Here is a 26244-nt window from a genome sequence, read left to right as displayed (position 1 = left end):
GGTATATATGAGCGTTAATACTTAATAATATTTTTACTAACCTCTTCGTTCTTTAATTTCCCAAAAACGGAGAGAAAGCTGTCATCCTGGATTTCTTTTTGAATGGTTTCGGAACACAGACAGAACGATAAGTTCCACTATGCATCCACTCATACTTGAAATCTTTTGCAATATCACCAAATGCAACACAGCCCATAATACATGCGCTTCAATATTGTCAATAAGTATTTCATAAGCTAAAGTACAAATTCGAATAAAGAAACTAAATAATAGGTCCCCTAAATAATATGAAGATGAAGTAAAACTTACTCTGCGTCCTCCAGATCAAAATTTAATATATACTGTCCTTGTTCGTTTAAGAGTTCGCCTACGGCAGAGACAGTTCCAACTAATTCTATGTATTGATATACATGCAAAAGGAATATGTTAAATAAACGATTGATTAAGAAATATCAATAATAAATAGTTTAAAATAAAATAGTGTTTACCTGTCAAAACATAAGGGCCTGCCTTTCTTCTCAGAATATTTACGAATTTTGTAGAATAAAAAAAAACTATCTGTCTTGGGCTGAATATTTTCGATAATGGTTGAGTTCTTCAATAGAATATAGTATATATTGCGTGTAAGTCTTCGAACATCATTATTTACAAATACTTTTAAGCCCCAAAAAAGCTTCCAGTCTCCTTGTCGAAGTTTGTCTTCATGATGATGCACATCTCTTGGTTCTAGTTTAGCCGATATCTTCAACCCCTTATAGTATTTACAAATAAGTGCAAAATATAATGAAAATTTTAAATTTATAAAACTCTAGTGTCTGCAAGTGCACATATGTACGTTGTAGGACTTAGGGTGTCGATCCACAGGGAGGAGGTCTAATCTGCGAGAAACAACAAACTTGGAAGTAAGCAACGTCATAAACCAATAAAAGTTTTAGATTTTTTGGTTAAGATCCTAAACTAAACCTAATCTAATATTCACAGGAAATAAGATGCAATGCAAACGAATTGTTAAAAGAATATCTCAACCATATCGACTCAAACTAAAGACTCTTAAACTCATAGGTGGCGATTTAGACTTCTCTGGTTTACTCTAATCGATGTATGATTCTTCATCTGTTTCTGGGAATCTGCATTGAACTAGAATACACATATGTATGATTAACCAACTCTCGTCACCTTAATCAACTAATCTCTTAGATCTAGCAATTAACTCTCGCTCTCATGCTAAACTTAAGATAATGCATTAGACATAGAATTCATCTGCTCACATCTTCTTTATAGGTAGCTTTCGACTCCTATAGCGACTATGTTTTTTGAAGCTAGGTACGGATAATCTGATACAGCACTCTCGTGGCTCTGATCGATCCTGGGCTCAGAGAATAGGTTATGAATCTACTATCATGCTTTATGAACAACTTAGAAGAGATGAGATCCAGAATATGGTCTAGAACAATAGAAATCCTAATCGATATATATGCTCGTCGATATCTTCAAACAACTTGACTCTCTAGGACTAATCTACATAATGCAATGAATGATGAAAGACATAGAAGAATGCAAAAGAATAAAACAGAAAAGTTACTAAAATAAAAAGGAGAAAGAACAATGGATCTGGGGAAGAATCCCCATCTCTATCGCCTAACCCTAGAAAACAGAGTTTGGTGGCTCAAAATCTCATTACAGGAGAACACCCGTTTAGGACTGGTAAACAATGTATTTATAGGTCCTAAGGTCTTCCAGGTCTCATTTAGGGCTTCTCTTAAGAGGAATGGCGAAGTGGGCTTTGATGTTGGGTTTTGTGGCTTGTCCTAAGGTCCACTGGGGGTTAGAGTCTTCCAGGGCAGGTAAAACATGGTTTTACCGCGGGTGAGAGTCTTCCGTGACTGGTGAACTTGGTCAAATTGTTCTCCCTGTATCTTTTGATTGCACTGTTGGATCTTCGTGATGTAAAGTGATATGAATATCTGGTTGTCTCCTCTTGATTGTCTCCAAATTTGAGCTGGATCAGACGGTCAGAAAGTCTTCATTTGAGGATGAACTTCTGACGGTCTGACTCTGAGCTGAAAAAGTGGATTTCTTCCATTTTGCCATCATTTTCCCTAAGTTTCCTGAAAAGAGCCTTGAAACTACAAACACATAGAAATCATAATAAAATTTCCTAAAACTGATTAAAACCTTTGAAAAAGCATTAAATCAATGGTAAAAATGGGTCAAAATCAGGTGTTATCAATGTTATAAATGAATCGATTAACGAACTTTACTCAATGAATTATTATAACAAGATAATATCCTTTGATATAATAAGATATAGTTAATAATGATAAAATTAATCTAGTTAATAATTTAATTTCCATATTTCTATCACAGATTCATTATAATTTATTAACGATCATTGATAAATATGTAAGCAGATAGTCATTTAGATATGAAAATAAAATATGTTTACGGAAATACATAAACAACCATTGTAAAAACAAAACAAAAATTAATAAATTCAAAATATTATATTCATAACATAAATATAAATAGGAGGACATATCTCCTTTTAACGAAAATGTGCTATAATGTAGTCCGGTTTCATCTGCACATCTTAATTTCCTGGTTTGATATTTGACTTCTTGTCGGCCAGAACGAACCTGTTGATATAAATATGAATAGTTAGCAACTGTAAATTATGATTTTGTTTAACAATAAAGATAAAACGGCTTACATGTATGCAAACTCTTGAACTTCAGTAATCTTTGGGTTGAAAAGAAATCGAGACTGACCTCCTCCATTTCTGACAATGTGTTCACCTACAAAGAAAAATATAATCGTAACATTTGACACCGTTATATACTTTGTTAGAAGTTCAGATACCAATTCAATAATAATACATGGGGTATCTAACCTTTATAGACATCAAGTCTCCACTCAGTTAACAGAACGAAAATGCGATCAGTCTTTCTCGATTTCCAGGAATTATCAAAATAAATTGCGCAGTTATCAAAGGCAAAACATTTGATAACAACATCCCTAAATATAAAAGTAAACATAACAATAATGAATAATACTTATAAAAAATAAATTTGCATAACATATAGAAAATACACCAACAAAATCGAACACACCAACCAAGAATGGCAGTTAAAATAACATTATGATTCCCTAACGTATAATGGACTAAATATTTTTAAAAACAAATAAATTAAATTAATCAATAATGAAAATAAAATATTACCAATAGGAAATACATGATCCACTTTCCTCTTCACAATATCATCGAATTTGATTAAAATCAAGAAATACCAATTAGATACCGGCTATCGTATAAAGTCAAGCGTGGTATCTCGAGTAAGAACGATATTGTAAGGATGTTTAGTTAGGCGTTCGTTCCAATTGTTCCAGTCTGAAGATCTGACAGTAAAATTGTGAATTTCAAACCATTCTCCTTTGTGACATTCATTCTTGAAATATTAATGGATCCAGTTATGAGCAGACGCATGAATTTTGCAGCACTAGAAAACAACAGATTTTAAAATTCAAAAACTATTAGGACAACATTTTTTACGGACATCACCAAAAATTCATCTAGCATAAAAGATTAACTTGTTTACCTCTTCGTCGGCAAATATGAATTCGATACGATCCCGACCACTGTTTTCTTTCTCAATCCATTTCTTGTAAATAACAACACGTATCACCGGATTTTCTTCCCATGGTGTAAGCTTACTAACTAAGTCATGGTAAGACATAATTCGAGAAGTTCGTGTTTTGAAATTTTTTTGTTAAGCAATAGTCTCTGAAAATGACGAAGTTATACTGAATCATGCTCGTAACTGTATAAATAAAATAAAAATAAAATGGAACCGTCGTCAAAAACGAAAAGGAGCACTTCTTCGAATTAGTTTTGGCACCGGTTTGGTTTTCTTGTTAATAAAAAAAAAGTAATGATTACACCTATCGTAGCAACTAATGACGTTTATATACATTGAATGCAACATAGTTTTCTATATTGTATTAATTCATGACAAATCTTTTTTGAGATTCATATTCCAAAATATATACATAAATATTTGTTTTCCTATGTTAGGACTGAAAGTAGTTTACATGATATATAATTTATATCTCATTTAATCAAAAATTCATTTTCACATTTAATACATTAAAGTAAATAGTATAATTATTGGTTATACATTTTTAGATATGGAATAAAAATCACTCCGATAACTGAAATAAAATATACTTAATTCGTTATCATATGTTAGGAGTGAAAGTAGTTTATGAAAAATAAAAATAATTATAAATAAACTTAATACCGCATATGATAAAAATAATTATCATATGTTAGCATATCGTTATTGATTAATTTGGCCACACATAAAAGCCAAAATGTTATGAAAAATAAAAATAATTATAAATAAACTTAATACTGAATAGTTAAAAAGATAAAGAAATCATTGATCTTCGAATGAGACAAATGCTCTAGCAAGATAAGCTTCTCTGAATATGGGATGAGTAACACCATCAACAGTCTTAAGATCATAATAAAATGTAGGACCTCTTATGTTGTGCAACAATAACCACAAGTAAAAAAGCTCAGAATCTTCAATGGGACATTTTTTAAGTACCTCAGATTTACAAACACCACGTTTTCTAAGTCTGCATTCTTTAAGTCTGGCATTCCACACAAATTTGGTAAAAACTTTATAGAAGGTCTCGACCATTTTCGTACTTTTGTTTACAATCCATCCAAGCCATAAATTTGTTTTTAGTAATGACTTTACCGCGTCTGAGGTCTGTTTCGCCAAGATATAAAGGAAGATGGTAACCCATTATTTCTGGTACGAAAACAAAACATATGTAAGTACAAACCTTAATTATTAAAATTAAATATATCGAGAAACACTAAAACTTGGCATGTTCGTTTTCAAAACCAACAATGGAGCTAAATAGACTCTATTAAGAAGTGGGAAAAGTTGCAAATAAAATCAACTATAAAAATATTTTTTTACTGTATACAAATATATCCTAATAAAATCAACTATAAAAATAAGTGGGAAAAGTTGCAAACAAATATATGACACCATTTACTTGGGTAATTATAAATATGATGAACCAAATCTAATTAATACTGTTCATTTAACACAATAGTTGTTTCAATTTAAATTAGGAAATATAAACAGTTACCAAATATATAGGTACATTGTTTTACTTAAGTAGTGATATCAGTATATATTTTGATACTGAAAAGCGAAAAAATATCAAACATAAATATAAAAGAATATGCTTTGTCAGTTGGAAATGTGATGAACCATTAAACTACTTAGGGCTTGACTGCTTTAAACGCAGCGGTTGCGGTTGCGAGTGCGGAAGTTTGCGGAAACAGACGATTGCGGTTTTGAGCGTTATTCAGCGGTTTGCACGACTGGTTAAATTTTTTAAAGCGGATCTGTTTGCGGGACAATTTTGACTGGCAAACCAGCGATTGTTTTAGCGGTTAAATATAAAATTACCAAAATAAATATCATATATAATTATAAAAAAACAGAAAACTATATTATTATGATTAATATCAAAATCAATAGTTTAAATTAATCAATAAATTATAAATAAATACTAAATAATTATTTTAAAAATTAAGAAATTTTATAATAATATGTTTTATTTTAATTATTGGGAACATCACACAAAGTTGTGTCTAGTACTGAAAAAATTTGCTCCAATACGTGGATCTTCTGAATTTGTCTTATGCATGATGTAAAATTTCTTCAATTGATCTAATCGATTTTTTACACGATCCCAACTTAAATCAACTCCAAATTGCTCATTAATATTCTTCAAAATACGTTCTTTCTGGAGTGCACTCAAAAATCTAGGATATTTATCTTGATTTCGTTTTTCCACAATGATCCGTTGAATTAACGCACATGTCATCTCGTTTGATCATGTAATTTTCTGAAGAACAAACAAAAAAGAATTATAACAAACTAATTTTGTAATTAATAAGATACATATTTATAATTTCTTACTTTAAATTTAAATGTGGAAATAGAACAATTAATATAAATAAATTAACTAAAATATTATGACACTTATGCTTATATCTTAATTTTCTTCAACTTATATGAAAGCCATGATTAGAGACTAGAACTTGATAGAAAAAGTGAGAGGTTAGAGTTTATATATATATAAGAAGATTAGTAGGGTTAGGGTTTTATAATTGTTTTTAACGTGATCTTTTTTTTTCTAGCATGATTTTATTTATTTTTATTTTTTTACCCAACCGCTACCGCCCGCAACCGCAAACGCTGACGGAAAGCAGCTTTTGGATTTCAGCAGTATAAAACGATACAAAGCAGTTTGCAGCGATTTTTATGATTGTGATAAAACGCCACTAACCGCTATCACCCGCAAACGCAGCGTTTGCAGGTGATAGCGGGTGAACCAATCAACACCTTAATAGGGATAATTATACAGTAGAATTGATTAAAATATATTAACAAAATCTAATTACCTACCAGATATTTCGTTAAAATTCTGAAGCTTTATAGATTGTTTCATAAGTTTTACTTTTCCTTTTCTTTGAACAGGTAAAGCCTTTTAACATAACTTGAAATTATTAGGTAGCTTTATATTTTTACACTAATTAAAATGTTCACATATAAATGCAAATGAAAACAAAAATAAAAATTGGCGCTAAATCAGGGAAAACGATATAGATAAACAGTTCGACTTCCAGTTAATAGATTTATATTTGTTACACATTTTGATTTTTAAACCTTATATAAAAAAATTATTAAAGAATTATAATGGATAAATCATTTTTTTTTGTTATATATAGTCCAATTCTATTGTAACGTTATGTACTTACTATGAGAAGTGATCGATCACAAATAAAACTGAGAAAAACTACTTATACTGAACGGATTCGTCGCAGATGCATAAAAAATACTAAGAACTGAACAAAATATTTTGTTCTTCGTTTCCACGATATTTTTTATACATCTGTGAGAAATCAAATTAGAATATCAGTTGTATTATCATAACTTGATGAAAATTCTCTTATACTGTTTATTTATATAATAAATTGATGGTTACTACTCATGTTTTTCTGTGTGTTTAATTTTTTCCAAAAGTATTCTGTAATAAAAATATTAAATACCATTTGACCGAAATATCACAACTTCTCAAATAAGATGTTTTCAAATATATGGATTGCTTATTATTTAAAGTAATAGAATATATTTTAAAATTTGAATAAGTAAAAAGATTATATATCCATATATATTCAACACAAATGTATGAAATTTAAATCTCTCTTACATAATATTATTTAAGTGACTTTCTATAACTGTAAAGTATATCAATATATTATAAGTAAATGTTCAGTTATGTAATACATTTTTTTTAATATATTACAATTAAAAGTTAATTATTATATCAGTCATTTATTACAAATAAAAGTTAATTCTTATGTGTATCAGTTACTTTAAGTTCATTTTAAAAATACCAGTAACATTCGACATAGTTTTATAAGTATAAGTTCAACAAAAAATAGAAACAAATATGACATAAAAAAGGAAACAGTTTTTAACAATCGACTATTCTCATAGAATGGCATGACCCATTCACAGTACTCATCTTCAACATCAATTAAATCATCTGTGCAGTCCAACCTGAAATAATTTAATAAAACAATTATTAAAAACAATATCTAACAAAATTTTTCTCATATACGGGAAATTTTAATATGTGCATATTTTATTATACTTACATGATACATGAATTCTTAACTTCCAGAATAAGGGGATCAAATTTAATCTCCGAGAAGTTGTCATTGGGAAAAATACGTATGCCATCTGCAATATAAAAAAATTTAATTTAGACCTTATGCATAATACAATTCCAGTAAACAATATAAAATTAAAACTGATTACCTCCATATGGTCCAACCTCCCAAAATCTTAAGACACATATGATTACTTTGTCTCTAGGTTTTGTTAGCCAGAGCTCTCAAACTTGACAGCATTGTTACCAAATGCGACACATTTGATATCAACACACCTATGAAAAATATGGAAATATATGTATAACAACCTAACAAAATAATTATGATATATTGAGAAAATTAGTATATATGGTTACATACTCAAAATTCTGAATCGTAAATTTGATACACTTATTGGTAGCAATCCCTTCTCTCCTATATTTCATCTCTCCATGTTCAGGCAATTTGCGAACTTTTACTATGCATCCAATCAAGTCAACTATACAAATGGTATTTCATATATGTTAGACATCTGTCAGTTACATATAAAAGTCTAACATATGAACAATAAGAAAGATGAATACATACTATTTTTGGATGATGTAGACAATAACATTGGTAATAATTCAGTGAATTTTGAAAAAGAATACATACGATCTTCCGATTTTGGGGATGTCATATGAAACCGAGTATCATCAGTTATAGATATCTGATATCTATTGAATTTTGCATTAGATGACGATGAAATTTCATTGATACAAAATTTGCGAACGAAATACCAATTTCCCTCCGAACATTCATTGTGATTAATAGACATTATATTCCTAGGAATTGTAGCAACAATTCTATCACCCTATAAGAAATTGAAAATACCAAATCAGGAAATAGGATCTGAAATTATCTGAAATAAATGTAACGCTTATAGACCCAAATTGTAATATATGAATTTAGTAATTGAAGAACTTACATGTTCGTCTGCCCAGACCATTGTTGCGTTATAGTCACTCGAATCATTATCTTCAACAATTTTCTTTATGATTTGAATGCATATGCTACATCCTTCAGATGATAAGGTAATTTCAGATATTTTTTCGCATGGAGATATTTTTCCCGAGAAAATACAAAATTCAAAAACGATAATGGATATGTTAACAAAGAGTGTTTTATTTTTAATAATATCTATATATATAAAAATATTTTGCAAGTAACGGTTAAACAATTAGGAGGTTTCGTTATTTAAAAGTACCGTTTAATCAGTAACCGCATGATTATAATATATAAAAATATCAACCATAATGGCCATACATAAAATTTCAATACAATTATATCCTTAAATAATTACGCAGTTAATAATTCATGTATTAAATAATATCATATCATTATTTGATAAATAGTAATTTGTATGTAGATTAACAATTTGAATAATATGAGGAGTATTTATTTAAACTACTCATATATTATACTTCTATTTTTTTATTCAAATGGATAAAAATGTATAACATGTGACTGACGAACATAGTATGCAAAACCAAAAATATTTTATTAATAATTCAACTTATAGAAACAAATAACCAACCATAAAAAATAAATATCCGAATGCTCAAAATATTAAACCAAATATTGGAAAAGAGAAAATTATTCAATAAAAAATTGAATAATAATAAATTCATAAACTGCAGAATATATGGGATCACATCTTCCCATTTTTGCCTCCCTCTTTGCCAACAAATTTACCACCACCACGTACTCGAGTTCGTCCCTTTGCAACACCTTCATTGGATTCACTTGTAAGAATAGCGTTCACCAAAACATCATCACTCTTCAGTGTATCCTCATCAATCACTTCATTCACATATGTTGTTTCCACACTAATCCCACTATTACATGACTTCTTAGACGATGACGATGAGTCGACTGAATCTTTCGAATCATCACGCTCACGCTTTGATAAAGGAGTTTTGATATTACCAGAAACATCATCCGAAGACTCTTGGCTTTGTGTGTTCATCAGTGATGCCTATAAATAAAAAAATTTCATGATGTAATATTGTCCCAAAAACATAAAAAATACATTCACATGATATGAATTTCACCTGATCGCCAGACATGAGTAAACTCTGATCACCCCCATCTTCAGATTCATTCACCTCATCAACTGTGGTAGTCAAAATCTGATTGCCTTTCCAAACCTTTCCGACCTTGTATGTATTACTACCACCGTAAAGATTTTCTTTCTCAACACAAATTAGAAACTGAAAAGTCTTCCCAACCAAGTTTTGCAATGCATCAGGAACGACATCCGGATCTTGTATCTATGTTGAAAAATAATAAGTATTTGGGAAATGATTTTTAATATAAAACTCATTGAAATAAAATACATAAAGTGTATAATACCTCATCGTATGTCCCTTTTAAAATTTCATCAGCAGATTGGTTAACAATATCCTTCGCACTTGAATCAAAAAGAAAACATTTGATCTTGCTCGTGTTGTCCATTACACAAAGATAGAGTTTGTATCTACAATATAATTTAAATGTAAACATGTGATTATATGTTTTTGCAAACAATATGTTATTTAGTAATTTATAAAATTTAGTTACCTCGCACTGACAGATGAAACTTTGGCATCACATGTTTCACATGAATATAGCTTCTTAGTTTTATCACAAAATTTTTCGTCTTTGCGTTTTGGGATTTTGTAGACCTTTTTCCTATATTTAGTGCAAACCAAGTAAAACCATGACCAATCTGTATCAACCGCATATACAGTACACATGATTTTACATTTTCCAACCTGAATATTTAACAATAGAACAGTCACCATAATTGCATAAACTCTATTGATAAATTAACACATAAAATTTAAGGTTTGAGTTATACCTTTAATTTAGTCGATACCATATATAAAGTTTTACACGCTTTAAGTATTTTATGTTATTAGTTTTATATTAAAAAAACATTTCCCAAAGATATATCATTTTATCAACATATAATAAATTTATGACAACTTTGTTATATAGCTCCAGATAAACTTGCAGTTCAGCAATAGTCACCATTGGAAACTGATCAAAATTACTCTCATCATCATAAGAAATCCTCTGATGTGGCTTGCTACTCAAGAAAGTAATATTTCTGCCATTTGCAGGTAAACTTCATATTGGAAAACAATTCTTATTAATAATCACATTGTCAAATATGTGTGTGATATATAAATAAATTATTTACCTATTTTTGAAATCAACGACATCTGGATCGTTAAGATCTATTAGCACCTTAGAGGTTTGGAAAGAACTGGTAATTTGACGTTCACCTATAATAATTTAAACAAATAATGAAAATGCATTTTATCCTATGTTGAAACAACAATTTTGTAATTAAATATTTTTACCTCTAAACACATTGATTTTTCCAAAATGGATTACAATGATGACACCATGTTCGCCAGCATTCTGACAAGCCGAATAGACTTGCTCGCCAAATTTACCCCAAAGTGTGCATGGTAAGCGCTCCTCTCTATATATAATCCGGTTCAATTAGATTAGAGTAAATATTTAAAAGGATAAAAAACGTTAACCGTATATACTCACTTCGCATTACACAAGTCGAACTCAAGCTTGCTTGTGTCCTTGTTCATGACATGGATTGTTTCAAGTTCACGTACACTTTCAACTCGTCCAATAACATCTGGTATTTTGAAAAATGACGTCAGATGAATATGTATATAAATGTAATAAACTAACTATATAAATAAATGGAAACTCACCGATCAAAAAACTTGTACTTGTGGAACCGTTCAAGATTGTATCATAATCTAAGAACTAAAAAAATCGACTGTCAGATCGATTAACACTTTTGCTAACAACGGTGGATGAAATGAAGGACATCTTGAATTGATGCTTTGTGACGCGGTTTTGACCTGACGTCTGGTTCAATGAAAAGTTCACGATGAACTTCCATTCACCGACAACCATCAACCGCTTGAAACGATGCAACAGGTTTTTCTTGACAGTAGTGTGGATTTTGGTACCCTGAACCGAAAAAATATTTATAAGTAAACCATTAATAGTTAGTAAAACAAAATTGTAATTACACATTCACTTGATCATACCATTTCATTTGCGAGAATGATTTTGAGAGACTCTCCACTCTTAGTCTGGTATTGTGTGAAGCACCTTCACCTGCACCTTCCACCCAGTCTTGAATGGCTTTAAGTCAGCCAAAGGGGTTAACCTCATGTTGGAAGCCATTGCAAAGAATTGAAATGAACAAAAAGTTAAGAAAGTTGTAGTTGATGTGGAGTGAAATGGAATACGGTAGTGTCGTATTTGAAACAGTATAGAGTTTTCGCAATACCGTTGAGCTGTATGTAAATTGGCGGCCAATTATTTTTTTTTCAATTCAAATTGAACACAATATCGAAAGAAAATAGCGAATCCTACTTTTTGTAAAGTAGATGTTATTGAGTATCTATACGGTGATGCGAAATAAATGGATAGTATTCAATAACAAACTAATAGCATATTCTCATATATTGAGATTTAGCAATAGTTCAGAATAAAATTTGAGGATTTTGTACAATGCCGTTAAGAGGTAAGATACATTGGTGGCGAAGTATAATTGTTCAAATTAAATTTAATACCAATATTAGGACAAATAGCCAAATACGTCATTCTTGGAAGTTGTTATTATTGTGTTAATATTTGGATATGCGAAAAAAATGATTTGAAGATTTGTAGATTTTCTCTTATATTTTGAATCAAGATTCTCTCATAGGTAATGTTCTTAATATGTAAATATATTTATTGCGATATCTATTTCATTTATCCCGATTATTAGGAGCTAAATACTTCAAAGAGATTACATCTTTAAAAATCATTAATTGCCTAAAATACAAAACGGGTCAGAATTAGGATCCGCGTCCTTTTAAACGGGTTTAAAAGGACGCGGATCCTCTTTGGTTTGAGTTTTTTTTTTTGTTTGTGGGATACATTTTTATTCAATGACATTCATTGTAATATACCACGTAACACCGAGGTCAATTTCCTAAATGTACTTCTCCTTTAATATTATAAGATGTTAGTCTGTTAATGTACTCTAACAATTTATGCAAGCTCCAAGCAATGGTCATTACGAAGCTGCTCTTCCAGTTGTGCATTTTTTTGGAGGGCTCTCCTAGTCAAGGGAAATTGTTCCAAGCTGATTTGGATATATGGCTCATTGCATTTTGTTACTCAAATTGGACTGCATTTCCAGTGAAAAACGGTCTAGCTGATTTCTTCTATCATATTTTTTGCCGGCTCCATGTTTCTTGGAAAACCAAAAACAACCCACCATTTCTCTTTCTTCTGCTGAAACTGAATATTGGGCTGCATCTAAAGCCAATGATGAGATTACTTAGCGTCGTCAACTACTCTCGGATTTAAGTGTGCGTCAAATTAGGCTGTATCCATTGTTTTGTGATAGCCAGGTTACTGTACACGTTGATGCGTATCTGGTATTTCATGAACAAACTAATTAAGCATATTAAAATTGATTGCCACACGGTTCGTGCAATTCAAGATGGGATCATTTCCACCGTTCATGTTGTGAAAACTCAACTAGCAATAGTATATTTCCTAAAGCTTTGGTCGTCAAATATGTTGATCGTTTAGCATGCAATTTGTGAATTTCTAATCTTCGTGCTAAGATTTGAGGGGGAGTATTGGTCCTGGTTATATCAGTTGTGCTTGGTTAGTATAAATTGATGTAAATTAGGTACGACTAACAAAAAAATGTTATATTGTTATAAATTGGATAATTATTCAAACTCACCGCTCACCCTGGGCTTTCGGGTATCCAATTCGGTTCCAGGGAGGTACCAAACGGTTCCGGGTATTTTGGTTCTTAACCAAATAGGTACCTACTTAATTTTGGTTTGGTTCCGGTTCGGTACCTATCGGTTCTGGGTCAGTTCGGGTATTAATGTTCATAATCGTAAAATATCCAAAAAATTGGTTCTCCAAATTTCGGTTCTTAAACAGTTTTATATATACGAAATCAGCAAGAAAAAAAAATCTCAAAAAAATCAAAGTTCATATCCGAAATCAATTATAAGCAAGTTCTATACTCTGAAACAATAAGTACATAAACAAGTTCAGAAGCAAAAGTAATACATGAAATAAATGAAACAAACAAAAAAGCATGAAGGTTTAAAACACTGTCTACAATCCAACACAAAGAGGAATGCATACAAACTCTGTTTCATGATGGGTTGTGTGACTTGTGTCGTTGTGACTCGAGTAAAAAAGTAGAAGCAAGAGATGCAATTCTTCTGAAGCATGAATTGTGATCTGAAAATGCAAAAAAACAGAAAAACATCATAATCAGAAATTGGAATGATCAGAGAATTGTGTAAAAACGTGGACTCCTTACCAGAATTATGGTCCTTGCTCCTTCATTGACTCCTTAGTCTTGAATATCAATTTCTCCAAACTCTGTAGAGTATAAATGATTGAATGATGAGAAAAATTTTGGAAGTTTTAGCTTATAGTTTAAAACAAATAGACAATTTACCTCTCTAATGATCATCAAGGAGTTGTTCAATAGTAATAGTTCCACTACGATCCATACAAATCTCACTCTTCAACCATTGCTCTGTATGCATCAACACTTCTAAAATGTATTGTGTCAAGCAACTCCTAGATGGATCCAAGATGCAACCACTTGTACTAAAAGCAGACTCAGATGCAACTGATGAAACTTGCATTGCTAGAACATCATACTCATTTCCTTCAAAAATATGAGGATTTTCCACATTCTCGGCCTGATACAACTCAAGCTTAGCGGTTACTTTCTGAAATTAGATTTCTTGCACCAGCTCCTTGTAAACTATACATCCATTCTTTCATAACGCGTACGACCAGCCAAGTCCATTCTACGGTTTCTAGTTCTACCTAACTCTTGAGCTCGAGGCTGAGATGATGATCCACTTACTTGTGACGGATCAGAAGTAGCAGAAGTAGAAGTGGCATTTGAAGTTCTATTCAGAGAACTAGCAAGTCTAGTATTATACTCTTCAAACAATCTCTTCAGAATATCCATGACTGAATCGTGCATTTTTGTAGCAATCATACTCTCTGGTCCATATAGCTTCTCAAAAAAAGCTTAGCAACTTTCATTTTGTTCCTTGGACTGAACACACTGGCTAATATCAACATCCTATTCATTTCTGTTTCTAACCTAAATAGATCCCAATACTTCCCTAACTTAGCTATCATAGCAGTGGCTTTCTTCTTCAACACTAAATCGGGATCTAGGGTCAATAAGACTAGATTTCTTTCTATGGTTACCATTTCATTGCAACATTTATGTGCACGAGGTAACTTAGTAGAAGAAAGGACTAAAGTAGCATTGCAGAAGATAATGAGAAAGTTAAGTAACATATCAACTTCGTCCCAATCTTCTTGTATAGGCTGTCCAATCCTCTTCTTCCCATCTACTCTTTCTTTAAAATAGTCGTTACACAACTAGTCCTCAGCAACCATCTTCTCAAACTCCAGCCTGAAGTCCATAGCTCTATTCAACATTAGATATGTTGAATTCCATCTGGTTTGCAATCGAGAGACAGACTACCCCTTGTTATCTACCTTGTGTCAACACGAAGCTTGAAGGACATCAACCTTGGCGTAGAAGACCTCACGAATCCTACAACATTCCGGATGTCACAAACATGCTTGTCCACATCGTGCAGTCCATCCCTCACAATGGGGTTGATAATGTGAGTAGCACACTGTATGTGTAAATACTCACCACCGAGCACAAGTGAATTATCTCACAGTACAGTGAATTGTTCCTTAAGTCTTCTAATAACATAGGAGTTTGATGTTGCATTGTCCACTATGATGGAAAAACAATCTAGAAGAGCAACACATATAGTACATCCCTTGTGATCACAAACATGCTTGAATCTGATGATCAGCTTCTTCAACTGCCTACTACAATCAATGAAATGGGCATTGATTACCATGTAGCTAGCATTGGTGGTGGGATTTACCCATATATATATTAGTTGTCAAGGACAGCCTCTGCTTATTGGCGCCAAGCACTTTCTTCATAAGTGTTTCCTTTCTCACAAACATCTCCACAATTTCCCCTGTAAATGTTCTCAGAGAGACAGGCTTGTACAATTTAATTCTGTTGTAGAAATGCCTCCAAGCTAAACAGTCTACGAAAGACAGAGGCAACTCACCTATCACTAGATCTCATTTCTAGCTTCTCTGACCACAGTTTCAGAAACTTTACACAGCTTGAGACCATCATTACCTTCTGGATCTAGTTGCTGTTGATTTGATTTCTTTGATGCTACCCACGCCTGATGCTGCTTACAGAAGTCAAGATGCTTCTTAAGCTTAGAGGTGCTGGATGATGATGCACAACCCATTGACTTCCCATAGTAATGACAGTTACACTTGTCATAGTTGGCTTTCGTTCTTGTAAAGTGGTTCCATACAAGGGATCTTGTTCTTTTTCTTCCCGTACCCTTTGCATTAGCCTTCCGTGTCCCTTTAGTTGCAGAAGTAGGAGTCTCACCTCATCCTCTGTTACCTCTAACTCATCATTCGTATCAATATCTGGCTCTTCATTCATGTTTGGTAGATCTGGATTGGAATCCATCTGCAACATATTAAGTGATTCAAAGAATAAGAAACAACATGATGATACAATAAAACACAAGCATTCAGAATCATTCAGAACACAACTAATCGAACAAAACTAATCCGATATATACACAAGTATATGCTTTAATTCATAACATATATAAATATAAATTTGAACTAATGACACCGAATTTTTTTACTTCAATTAAACTATTGAGCTTTGTGTTTGTAATATAGCTAAATTCACCTCATGAAAAATTCGGCCTTATCAGAAGGTGAGGCAACCATATGTCATGTGAGCTCAATATTAAATGGTCTACAAAGACTTCTTGTGAAAAGATAAAAAAACAGATCGTAATGGATGGAAGCTTCATTTTCTTGGAGTTACACTAGTATTTGTCCAGAGTCACAATTATATATACGTTGTCGTTGCAGAAATGAATAATATATATTTCATGTGTAACATCCCTATCCCAGGCTCCTAAGAGAGCGGCGAACCGGGTATGTTAGGTCGGCCATCAAACCGCGTCCGGTAGGATGTCCGATCTGGTGAGCACACAGGATCGCCAGGAAAACGCCCAGGTAACAATCAACAACACAGACTTAGGCTGATCTCTCTACTAAACCTGAAAGACAAGGGGAGAGGAGGGGTGAGTAATTGGGATTACTCAGTGAGGGTGGACCTTAAGGAGGCCCACAACATCATCAAACTAGCATAAATTGGTTTTAAGAGATCTAATCCTAAAGCAAGCCCAAGCAACACATATATAGATATATTTACTTATATATATAGACAACTCATTCCTAGCAATCAATCACACAGCATTCAAGGGTAACCCTACAAACAACTACGCAAGAAACGGGTCCCTGGACGCGGCAGTAGTGGGCTGCCACATGGGCCTCACCCGGAAAGGCAACCAGAATAATCACATCCAATGGCTGGCATATTACCATACCCATTAGTCAGGATCACTCTGCCAGTCACACAGACTGATCCACAGCAATCACCGAGACAGGCTATGACACTAACGGTCACTCAGGCGGCTTCTCATAGCGGTCTCACCAGAAAGCTGTACCCAGTGGTCCCTTTGGACGGCTCAATAAACAGTGGATCGCTAATCCACTCCAGCGATGGCTCTAGCCGTGCCTCACACGACAGCGATAGCCAACAAACAACACTGACTCCTGCCTCCAGGAGCCAGGGGTCCTATCAGAGATCTATATGCACACTCATCCATTTCAAAGAATCATCCATTTCTTAAAGGTCCTTCCATTATTAAGATGCACTTTCGGTGATACCAATTGTAACAAAAAGGAACAATAATCAGGTTAACATCACACAATCAATATTTTAAAGTCCAATAAGTTTAGATCCAAGTTCAGGTTAATTATCTCATTCCACCAGCAATCATCAACAAACAGGCAACATAGATCCAGGTCCTAAACAATTCTAGCAGCCCTAACAAGCAGATCTAAGCCTGATCTAAGAAAAGGTCACTTAAAAGACAACCATGCATATTTAAGAGAGGATGAAGCCACAGAGCCCTCACCTTGGCTTAGAAGGCTGAGAAACTGGAGGAGGAGGCAGAGGAGAAGCAGATCTAAGAGGAGATCCATCAGAATCAGCTCCCATCTCACTCAAAGGAGAAGGAGGCGGCGCAGACATCACAGCGAGGCAAGGAAGCTTTGACGGCGAGAGAGGCTTGGAGGATGGCGGCGGCCGCGGCAAGGAGAGAGAGAGACGTGGCCAAGAGAGAGAAAGAAGAAGAAGAAAACGCAGAGAGAGAGAAAGGAAGCAGCTCGGCGCAGAGAGGAGAGAAAGAGAGAGGAAAAAGGTGGCTAGGATTGATTAGGAGCTTAATGGGCTTAATGGGCTCTTAGAAAGAAATTAGGAAAAGCCCAAATAAAAAGGAAATAAATAAAAAAGGAAATAGAGATGGTTGAATTTAATAAAACCGGAATTATGAACTAGTAACATCCGATATTTGGTTAACCAAAAGTCGGGATGTTACATCATGTGAGCCAAATATTAAATGGTCTACAAAAACATTTTGTCTAGATGGATGGAAGCTTCATTTTCTTGGACTTACACAAGTATTTATCCAAGAGTCACAATTATATATACGTCGTCGAAGAAATGAATATTATATATTCCATATTTAAAAAATAAATAATAACGTGACTTTTGATCCAAAAAATAAAAAAAATAATAACGTGACGATGAAGATGTTGCAATTATTAACCTATAAATTATCGAAACAATTGTACTGTCAAATAAAAATTTAGTATAATAAAATTAGACTACATTGGCTACAGTCAAATTGCATGCATGTGGTAGTTTAAAACTTTGATAAAAAAAAACTCGATTTAGATGTTAAAAAATGATCAAGTACGAGGCCTGGTTGGCATATTTAAATTAAATGAATGATCGATCAATTAATCATAATCGCTATATAAGGAACGTCACTGAGATGTAAAAGAACCATCCTAAACATTTCTGTTGAAGATAACAAAATAAAAACTCAAAGCAAAATGACTTTGATAAAGTTTCCTCTCATAGGACTGCTTTTGCTCCAAACTATCGTGGTCTCTCCGGCAACAGCAGATGGGCCGGTTTGCCCGCCATCGACCAAACTAAGCCGGGCAAGTTTCCCTAAAGGTTTTCTATTTGGCACGGCTACTGCGGCTTATCAGGTACAGTATAAGTTTCCATGAATATTTCTTGATCGACATATAAAAAGGTGTTCAAAAATTATTTTACAACCTAGGTATGTTATCATTTATATATATATATATATATATATATATGCCACTAATGAATTCATGTTTTCCAGAACCGTATTTTCACAAAATTTATAGACTATAAACACTATATTATACAATATAATACTTTATGAACAATATAAGTTCCCATAAACATTTATTAATTGTTCAATTGTTTACTATAGTTAGATAGTATAGATGTAGGTCCCCAATGGAATTCATCTTTATCATTTTTTTAAACTCTATTTTCACAGAATGTATAGAATAAAACACTATATTATTCAATAGAATACTAGTACTATACTGTTTCGTATTTTATATCATTTGCTAACTCTATCAACTCTTTTTCTGTAATGTCATTAATTAGGTTGAAGGTGCAGTGAATGAAACTTGTCGTGGACCGGCCTTATGGGATATCTACTGTAAGAGGTATCCAGGTTAGTGCCTATACAATTTTTTTTTTCTTACTCTCTGAACATTGTATCTAGAATATTGGTTCAAAACTAATCCGGATAACTATCTATTTTTTTTAAAAAAAAAATTAAATTACAGAGAGATGCAATAACGATAACGGCGATGTAGCCGTCGACTTCTTCCATCGTTATAAAGTACATAAATTAATACTGATTGAAGACTTTATTTATATCTAGTAAATGTCCTATTATTTATTTATTATTAGATGTTAAAATTTTTCTCCTCTGGAAAAATGTTTGCAGGAAGATATTCAACTAATGAAGAATCTAAACACAGACGCCTTTAGACTCTCTATCGCGTGGCCAAGAATATTCCCTCGTGAGTTTATCACTAATGTTTTTCCTTTGTTTATGAGTTTGGTGTATTTAATGCATATGATTTATTGCTAAAAATATTAATGAAACGATTATCAGATGGGAGAAGAGAGAAAGGAGTCAGCCAAGCTGGTGTGCAATTCTATCACGATCTCATCGACGAGCTCCTAAGAAATGGTTATATATTTTTTAAAGCAGAAATTGGTTAACAAAACAGAAATTAATTGATTACGTTTTCATTATCTAAAAAAGTTAAATTCTTTTTATTTATTTATTTAATAATGTAAATTAATAGGTATAGTTCCGTTCGTAACTGTTTTTCATTGGGACACACCACAAGATCTAGAAGACCAATATGGCGGCTTTTTAAGCGAATTGATTGTGTAAGTTTATTGTAAAACAAAACCAAATTTTCTGTTTATACAAACCTGACTAAGTCCAACAATGCAGGAATGATTTCCGAGAGTATGCTGATTATGTTTTCCAAGAATATGGTGGAAAGGTGAAAAATTGGATCACATTCAACGAGCCATGGGTCTTTGCTCACGCTGGTTACGATGTAGGAAAGAAAGCACCAGGACGTTGCTCTCCTTACGTCAATCCTAAGTGCCAAGACGGACGATCAGGCTATGAGGCTTACCTCGTCAGCCATAACCTTCTTAACTCTCACGCAGAAGCCGTTGAAGCTTTCCGAAAATGCGAGAAGGTAAATGTTTATAGATCATATGAATTTATTTCAATCTTGTTTTACAATTATTGTGTCCTAGATATGAACCTTTTTTGTGTTACATTTATGGCCACAGTGTAAAGGTGGGAAGATCGGAATCGCACATAGTCCGGCATGGTTCGAACCACATGACTTTGATGATGCACAAGACGGTGCGTCCATTGACCGTGCACTTGACTTTATGATGGGCTGGTAAGTAGTTAATAATGTTTGCAATGTTAAATGCCCTGAAAGAAAACGGGTGCTTGTATCTATTAATTTCATTTAATAGAATTTGTTTTTTTTTTTTTTGGTAGGCATCTTGATACTACTACGTTTGGAGATTATCCACAGAAAATGAAAGACATTGTTGGACATAGATTGCCTAAATTTACTACTGAGCAGAAAGCAAAACTGAAAGACTCGACCGATTTTGTAGGGCTCAACTACTACACGTCCATGTTTTCTAACCATCTTGAGAAGCCCGATTATTCTAAACCAAGATGGATGCAAGATTCTCTTATATCTTGGGAAAGTAAGTTTCTTTTCCCTTACCTGAAACCGAACCAAGAAAATAGATGGCAAAAAATCAAAGGAAAAGAATCTTATATGGAACTAATTAAAATCTATATTCTTTTCAGCTAAGAATGCGCAAAATTACACTATTGGTAGCAAGGTATGCATTTAATTAGTGGTTGGTATTAGCCGCTTTTGTGTCACCATCTAGGTTCAAACTTGCATCATGCTTCTTTTTCTTTCTAACAAAAATCACAGATAAATATTGTATTTTTTATATGGCGTAACACTTTCACCTTTATTATATTTCAGCCTTTGACTGCTGCATTGAACGTTTACTCGAGAGGATTTAGAAGTCTTTTGAAGTACATCAAGGATAAATACGCAAACCCTGAAATTATGATCATGGAAAATGGTAACTAGAGATTTTTTCTTTGTTTATTTTATCTTTGAAATAAATATATATTGATCTTAATATTTAACTACTGTATTAGGATATGGAGAAGAACTTGGGGCCACAGATTCGATTGCAGTTGGTACTGCTGATCATAACAGGAAATATTATCTTCAAAGGCATCTTTTGAGCATGCAAGAAGCTATTTGGTAAGTCCTATTTCACATTTATACGATAGAGTTACAATTCTATTGTAGAATCTCTAATTAGAATATTTATATGTCCAAACTGCAGCATCGACAAAGTAAATGTTACGGGATACTTTGTATGGTCGTTGTTGGATAATTTTGAGTGGCAAGATGGTTACAAGAACAGATTCGGACTCTATTACATTGATTTCAACAATAACCTCACACGTTATCAGAAAGAATCCGGAAAGTATTATAAAGAGTTCTTAAGTGAAGGGATTCGTCCTTCCACGATCAAGAGGGATGAGCTTTGAGATGTAATTCGAGGATTTGGTTTCATTTCATTGTTTCTTTCCTATGGTTTAGTTTTTGATTGACTACTATTTATGAGATCTTGATTGAAATAAAGTGTGTTTATGTTTATTTCATTGCTTAATGTTATAAAATCCCACGTAGAGAATTTGTTCTGTTACTTCTCTTGATCTAGGGTTTAGTATTTACACGCAAGATCTAATCTCATATATAAAAAGAGTCAACTCTTTCTATATGAGTATCACATCAGCATTTAAGAATTAATATGGGATGATATGTATCATGCTTTTAATTTAAAGTTACAATTTTTTTTTAAAAAAAATAACTGATAAATTTTAATTTTTCAGTATTAAACAATTGACAAAATGATTTTTTTTTATTAACTCTTAAATAGAATTTGGATAAATGTTAAATAAAAATTATATTACAATTAATTACAATATTGATGGTTATTTTTATGTAAACTCTTGATTTTTTAATCATATTATATTTTAAATTGATTGATTTATAATAATATACTAACGCATAACAAATGATAATTATATTTTTATAAAAAAAATATAAAAATATATAAATTTGAAATAGTTGAAAAAAAATCTGCATGTTACATTCAGGTATTCACGTAATACAAATAAAAGGACATCATAAATGGTAAAGGAAAATCTTACCTATCACGGTTTTTACAATATATGTACAAATATCTTAATTACCCCTCAAATTGGAGTATATATTATGTAAATATCTTTATAACCCCTCCTCAAACTGGAGTATGAATTATATAAATATCTTTATAATCCCCCTCAAATTGGAGTATGCATGCAGAGTGTTTTAGATGTTCAAACACAAAAATATGCCAAACTCTTTGAATAGCAAAGCTTTTGTAAGGATTTTAACAAGTTGATCTTTTTATTACAAGAAAACAGGCAATTTGCAAGGAAAATTGTGATGGAAAAAATCCATTGAAAATTTGTAATGGATATTATGATTTTGCTACGGACCTCGTCTCAATAGCAAATCCCTCACAAATTTGTAATATAACGACAAAATAGTGAGGAGGCCAAAATCTTTGGGTAATCCCATCAAAAATATATGACATTTTTGCCAAAAAATCTTTTTGTTTTGAACGTCAATTTCATTGCAAGAAAGCCATTACACTAGTTCTGATACAAAATCTCTCAGAGATTTCTTCGCCAAGTTATCAGCAAGGACATTGGCGGTACGAGGAATGTGAAGAACATGATAAAAGAGAAAGAAAACAATAGAGATTTGACATCATGGAGTAGTCTGAAGAGATCCTTGATTCCATTGTCATTTGTGATAGCTTTGATGAGTTCCAGTGAATCAGAGACAAAGTGCAGAGTTTAGGACAAGGGCTTCTCCCACTAGAGGTGATGAGACAAAGGTCTCTATATCACATCCTTGACCAATGGTGATGTTTTTGGGATCCTTAAAAGTCCAGGCTGAGCCTGATGTTTTGACATCTTCCTTCCATGCTGCGTCTGAGAAGACCGATATTGCGTCTCGTAGTAGTGGAGGCCCTGGTTTGGAGATTGCCTCTTGTGTTCTATCTTCTCCTCCATATTGAGCTTATTGCCATTCATGAGCCATAGTAATTGCTTTTGACCAAGTTTCCGCAAGAGATATTGTTCTGTTTTCATGAATCTGTAGATTCCTAGAAATCCAGAGCTGCCAACAAATCCAAGGGGGGAGTGGCCATAGACCAACTCCATAGGGTGGTAAACACGTGATAGAGTAGTGGAAACTCAATTTTACGAGGGATCAAAGAACTTGATCTCGGAAGAACGGAAAGTCAATTTAGAAGTCGGAATTCGAATGCTAGATCGACGAAGGATGTGAATACTCTTCACAGTGCTTGAAATCTTTTTAAGTTTCAATATAAAAATCAAATGTATCTTTACAAAGGTTCCTAAGACAACTATATATTAAACCTAACAAAGATAACAACAAATCTCTTCTCTCCTAATCCCAGAGAGATCTCAAATATTCATGTACCTGAATAAAACCAACAATCCTCCACGGTAAACACGTAAAGCCCAAGAAGTGTTTACAAGAGGCCTAAAAAGAGTACGATGTGCTGCATCAGGTATCTCTGGGTGGGAGAGGATTCGGCCTCCCCTTCAAAAGGTGACAAGTGCTTAACGTTGAACACGTCTGATGTACACATTTGAGGAGGTAAACAATCTCTGTAAGCATTTGGATTGATACGCTCCAAAACCTCCACCAACCAATCTTGCGAGACTATTATACTCCCTCATAGGAACTCGATCCTTCAAAATAACAACCCAAACGAGGTCACCTGGTTCAAAAAGAACCTCATGCCGCTTAGAATCAGCTGCAGTTTTGTACTTAGACTCTGCTTTCTCCAAATTCGCCTTAGCTTGCAGATGAATATCCTCTATGACAACGAGTCCGATCAGGAAATGTAGTGAGGTTCAATGGCCCGTGAGGAACGATGTCGTATACAACACGAAACAGACTAAACCCAAGACAATGATTTGACGCATGATTATAAGGAAACTCTTCCTTGCAGAGCTTAGCATCCCACATCTTGATATTGTCTCTGACCAAACAGCATAAAAGATCACCAAAAGCATGGTTGGTGACTTCTGTTTGGCCATTCGTTTGAGGATGATACGCCATGCTCATATCAAGGCATGTCCCCAACAGCTTACAAAGAGAACGTCAAAGTGAGTGAGGAACTGCGTATCGTGGTTAGACACAATAGAAGACAGTAGTCCATGAAGCCGATATATCTCGTGAAAGAAAAGAACAGCCACACTTACTGCATCAGTTGCCTTCTTACAGGGAACAAAATGCGTCATCTTGAAGAATCGATCTAGTACAACAAAAATAGAGTCAAAGCCGTGTTGTGTTCGTGTAGGTCCCAAAACAAAATCCATACTCACATCAGTTCTCAGCTGTGTTGGAATCAACAAAGGTAGATAAAGACCACCATTAGAGGGCTTCCCTTTGGCCTGTTGACAAACGCAACAACGCTCAACAAAGCATTCGACATGACGCCATAACGAGATGAAGTGTTCTGTCTCTGCCAACGTGTCCCTCATGATGAAGTTACCGAATAATCTAGAGCCTGAGACACACACTAAGACGCACAGCCGAACACCCTTGAAGAGGAAACCATCTTGAACAGTGTACTCAGCTCCGAATCCCCGTTCAGCGTCCGCAAAAATGCGTGCAAAGAAGGGATCTGTTAGGTAAAGATCGGCTAAAGCAGCAAAACCTGTAACCGCCGTAAGCATTGTCATGAAGAGACCATGAAGGCGACTTAAAGCATCGGCAACTCGGTTTAACTTTCCTGGTGCTGAATGAAAAAGGTAGATTGTTGTCACCGGGGGTGCGGTTTTCACTTCCAACAGTTAGCCCCCCCCCCCAGTTCGACCAAAGGGGTTATTTTTTTCCAACTCATCCAAGTCCGATTCAGAAACCAGGGTGCAAATCAAGCTCGGATTATTCTGACAATCCATCTTCCAGAGCTCTCCAAACCCTAATTTAATAAGGCACGTGAAATCCGAAACGTTGCAAAGATCGATGAAGCACGATTCCTACTGTTCCTTTATAACATGAAGTTCACTTCGCATTCCTCATTTCTGCCTCTGCATATACACTGCTCTCATTTTTCTCTAGAATTGTTTCTCTCTGTAGCTTTTGTTTGCTTAATTTCTTAGTTCTCTCCACCGCACTCCTTTGAATTTTCCGATCCACCTTCAAACGCTTCCTCCATTCTGGCTTGAATTTTCCGATCCATCTTCATCTTGTTCTTCAATTTCTCTCTTTTCCAAATTCATCTTTTGATCCAAAATGTCCTCCGATTCCTCTTCAAATGATGTTTCTTACAACAGGATCCTTCCCGAAGATCGTCGCGAACCCTCTGAGCCTTCAAATTCTTTGCAACACACTAGATCAGCTGATATTCCTCCAACCTTAGTTCGTAAGAATTCTAGGTCGGCAGGCGCTGGGAGTAGCCGACCTCCTTCAACAGTTGAACCACCCGAGCTGCTGGCGAAAAAAACTCGAGAAACCAAAGCCCGAGTTTCTCCAAACGCTGACAACGAGAGTCTTTGATCCCACGACGAGGAGATCTGGGAGAACGACGAGGCTGGAGAAGATGCTGAGGTCGTAGAAGAAAGATTCAATGAAAAAACCGATGC

At 33.7% G+C, this 26244-nt stretch overlaps 2 protein-coding genes across 4 annotated transcripts; one reads left to right on the top strand and one right to left on the bottom strand.

Annotated features, from left to right (window-relative positions):
• Positions 1–9440: 9440 nt before the first annotated feature.
• On the bottom strand, positions 9441–11998 carry LOC112086122. The gene is made up of 5 exons (XM_024154898.1): positions 11930–11998; positions 10352–10545; positions 10145–10268; positions 9844–10062; positions 9441–9767 (listed from the first exon to the last, which is right to left on the bottom strand). Exons 1-5 carry the CDS (start codon positions 11996–11998, stop codon positions 9441–9443), a joined length of 933 nt encoding a protein of 310 aa, XP_024010666.1.
• Positions 11999–18919: 6921 nt separating this feature from the next.
• LOC18015371 (beta-glucosidase 23) lies at positions 18920–22153 on the top strand. 3 transcript variants are annotated; one of them, XM_006397407.2, is made up of 13 exons: positions 18920–19081; positions 19518–19587; positions 19703–19758; positions 19867–19942; positions 20038–20115; positions 20234–20321; positions 20389–20644; positions 20742–20857; positions 20962–21179; positions 21286–21320; positions 21473–21575; positions 21655–21763; positions 21849–22153. In XM_006397407.2, the coding sequence occupies exons 1-13, from the start codon at positions 18920–18922 to the stop codon at positions 22054–22056; spliced, it is 1575 nt and encodes a 524-aa protein (XP_006397470.2). In that variant the 3' UTR covers positions 22057–22153. The 3 variants fall into 3 exon arrangements, with proteins under 3 accessions (XP_006397470.2, XP_024010630.1, XP_024010629.1); XM_024154862.1 differs by lacking the exon at positions 21286–21320 and having other exon boundaries at positions 20962–21189; positions 21445–21575; XM_024154861.1 differs by lacking the exon at positions 21286–21320 and having other exon boundaries at positions 20962–21194; positions 21441–21575.
• The last annotated feature ends 4091 nt before the right edge of the window (positions 22154–26244 follow it).

This window comes from Eutrema salsugineum, unplaced genomic scaffold (assembly GCF_000478725.1).
Source record: "Eutrema salsugineum unplaced genomic scaffold, Eutsalg1_0 scaffold_23, whole genome shotgun sequence".
Classification (NCBI taxonomy): Eukaryota; Viridiplantae; Streptophyta; class Magnoliopsida; order Brassicales; family Brassicaceae; genus Eutrema; species Eutrema salsugineum.
This window is presented reverse-complemented; position numbering and strand designations above follow the sequence as displayed.